The 1936-nt window shown below is 42.3% G+C and overlaps 1 protein-coding gene across 1 annotated transcript in view; it reads left to right on the plus strand.

Moving 5' to 3' along the window:
• Positions 1-1936, plus strand: part of LOC101852456 (netrin-1-like) — a gene marked incomplete at its 5' end in the record, with an annotated part of 46017 nt that overhangs the window by 20694 nt on the left and 23387 nt on the right. Inside the window, 1 exon segment of the mRNA NM_001317358.1 lies at positions 1253-1327. Within this exon segment, the coding sequence (NP_001304287.1) occupies positions 1253-1327 (75 nt within the window).

The following is a 1936-nucleotide window of genomic DNA, read 5'->3' on the forward strand; positions in this document are numbered from 1 at the left end:
ACATCAAGGGAAAAAAAAAGAAAATTAAAGGGAAAAAATGTATAAAACTTCAACTGACTACATTGTGGCACCATATTGTGATCGACCCAGTGGCGAGAAATCCCCTTCACGTCTTACACAATCATCAAACCTACCACGGGCCGCATCACTGACTCAGGTGACGTTTTGCTCTCTACCGGCGCTAATTAAGACCACACGACAAGTAGATAGAGACTAGGCCAATCTTTCTTCTCGTCGTAGATACCCACGGCTGTTTCCCTGAGACCAATAAAAATTAAGATAGCGCTCACTTCAACTCCCCGACCACAGTCCCGTTAACGACTCGTAAGGTACCCGGGAATAGCCCACACGGTGCCCAGCGGTGACAACGAGAAGTCTCGGAGTTACCTTTATTACCGGGATTTATTATCTTCCCTCCGACAAAAGTAGGCTTCCGCTGTGGTTAGTGTCTGCCCGCGGAAGTTTGCTTCTGATTACAACCTTGGAAAGCTTGTCACCGTATAACCAAAGATACTCTTTGGTATAACCCCCTTTCACCGTTCCCACTTACAGCATCCGTCGGAAGGTGGGAGAGGAAGAGGGGTAATTAGCTCTTTCTATGTCATGACCCAGAACATCGGCGTGTCTCCCTCTCTCTTATACATTTTTGACAATGTGCTCATAATTAATTAATGATACAGTTGAGGATGTTTGTTTGCAAACATGCTTAAGGCCACCAGACGGACGTTGCATGGGTGAAAAATATGCAGAGGGGTGCTGTACGCTACTCTGTTAACATTTGTTCAAACCTGTCCTTTTCTTGAAGTCGTTGTTCTTTTCACTGGTTATGAACACCGACTTCCCGTCCTGCACCCTTCATCATAACATTGACTTCCGTACAGTATTGTTTCGTACGTTTAGAGAATAACTGTTCTAGTTGTTAAAAAGTACGTATACATACGTATAATTAGGCTATACATGTACCTGTATACGCATAAAGAGGATGAGCCAAATAGCAGTGAAAGCATTGGACCCCCCCCCCACCACACACACACACATACACCTTTTTTCCACCCCAACAACCCGAAGAAAAAGTGCACAGTTTGCTATTCGATCCAGATATCGCTGCAACTTGTTTTCGTAATAACAATAATGACACCTTACGGAACTAACAGCTTCCTCTTCAAAGCAAGTTACTCTGTGGACTTGTAATATCGGTTCCCAAATTGAAGAAATTATCTCTAATTTGTCCTGTATATTGTTTTATTCCCAGGAAAACAAGACTGCGGAAGTTGCAAGTCTCGTGTGCGCCGATTGAACAAACAGAAGTTCTGCCGGAGAGATTTCGGTAAGTAGTTTGACGTCGTTTTTAGATTTCTTTTGCGGGTGGTTAGAGGTCCTACTGGTAGGTCCTACTTTTTCTTTCTCCTCTGCTCTTGTTCAAGTCTGTCTGTCTTCCATTTCCACCGCACTTGAATGCCATTATCGTGTCGATACGATTCTCTTTACTCAAGCAAGACTTCTTTTCTGTCTGGAGCTCAAGATGATGAACACTTTCAGTGTTTTGTTTGTGAGTAATCAGACTGTCTGCTGTTATCCCACTATTCTAACAATTGAACTGATTTCACCTTCTCACCGTCTGTTGTGTCTGGACACTGCTCTAGTTTTCTGAACGTGTGAATCGGAATTTGTATTCGTCTGTGCAGTACAATGATTAAAAATTTCTTTTTCGCAGTGGTCGGTCTTTTTTCTGTACGAACGACCCAATTGTCTCGATAAGGATTTTAACTGATTTTACATGACAATTGCCTCTGTTGTTACTGTTTCAACAGTTCCTTTTATTTGCTTGTTTATTTTTGCTTTATTTTGTTTACCCTTTCAATATTTTCGTATATCATGATGCATGCTTGTGTGTTTGTGTGTGTGTGTGTGAATGTGTGTGTGTGTGTGTGTGTGT

Source organism: Aplysia californica, unplaced genomic scaffold, assembly GCF_000002075.1.
Source record: "Aplysia californica isolate F4 #8 unplaced genomic scaffold, AplCal3.0 scaffold00055, whole genome shotgun sequence".
In the NCBI taxonomy this organism is placed as follows: Eukaryota; Metazoa; Mollusca; class Gastropoda; order Aplysiida; family Aplysiidae; genus Aplysia; species Aplysia californica.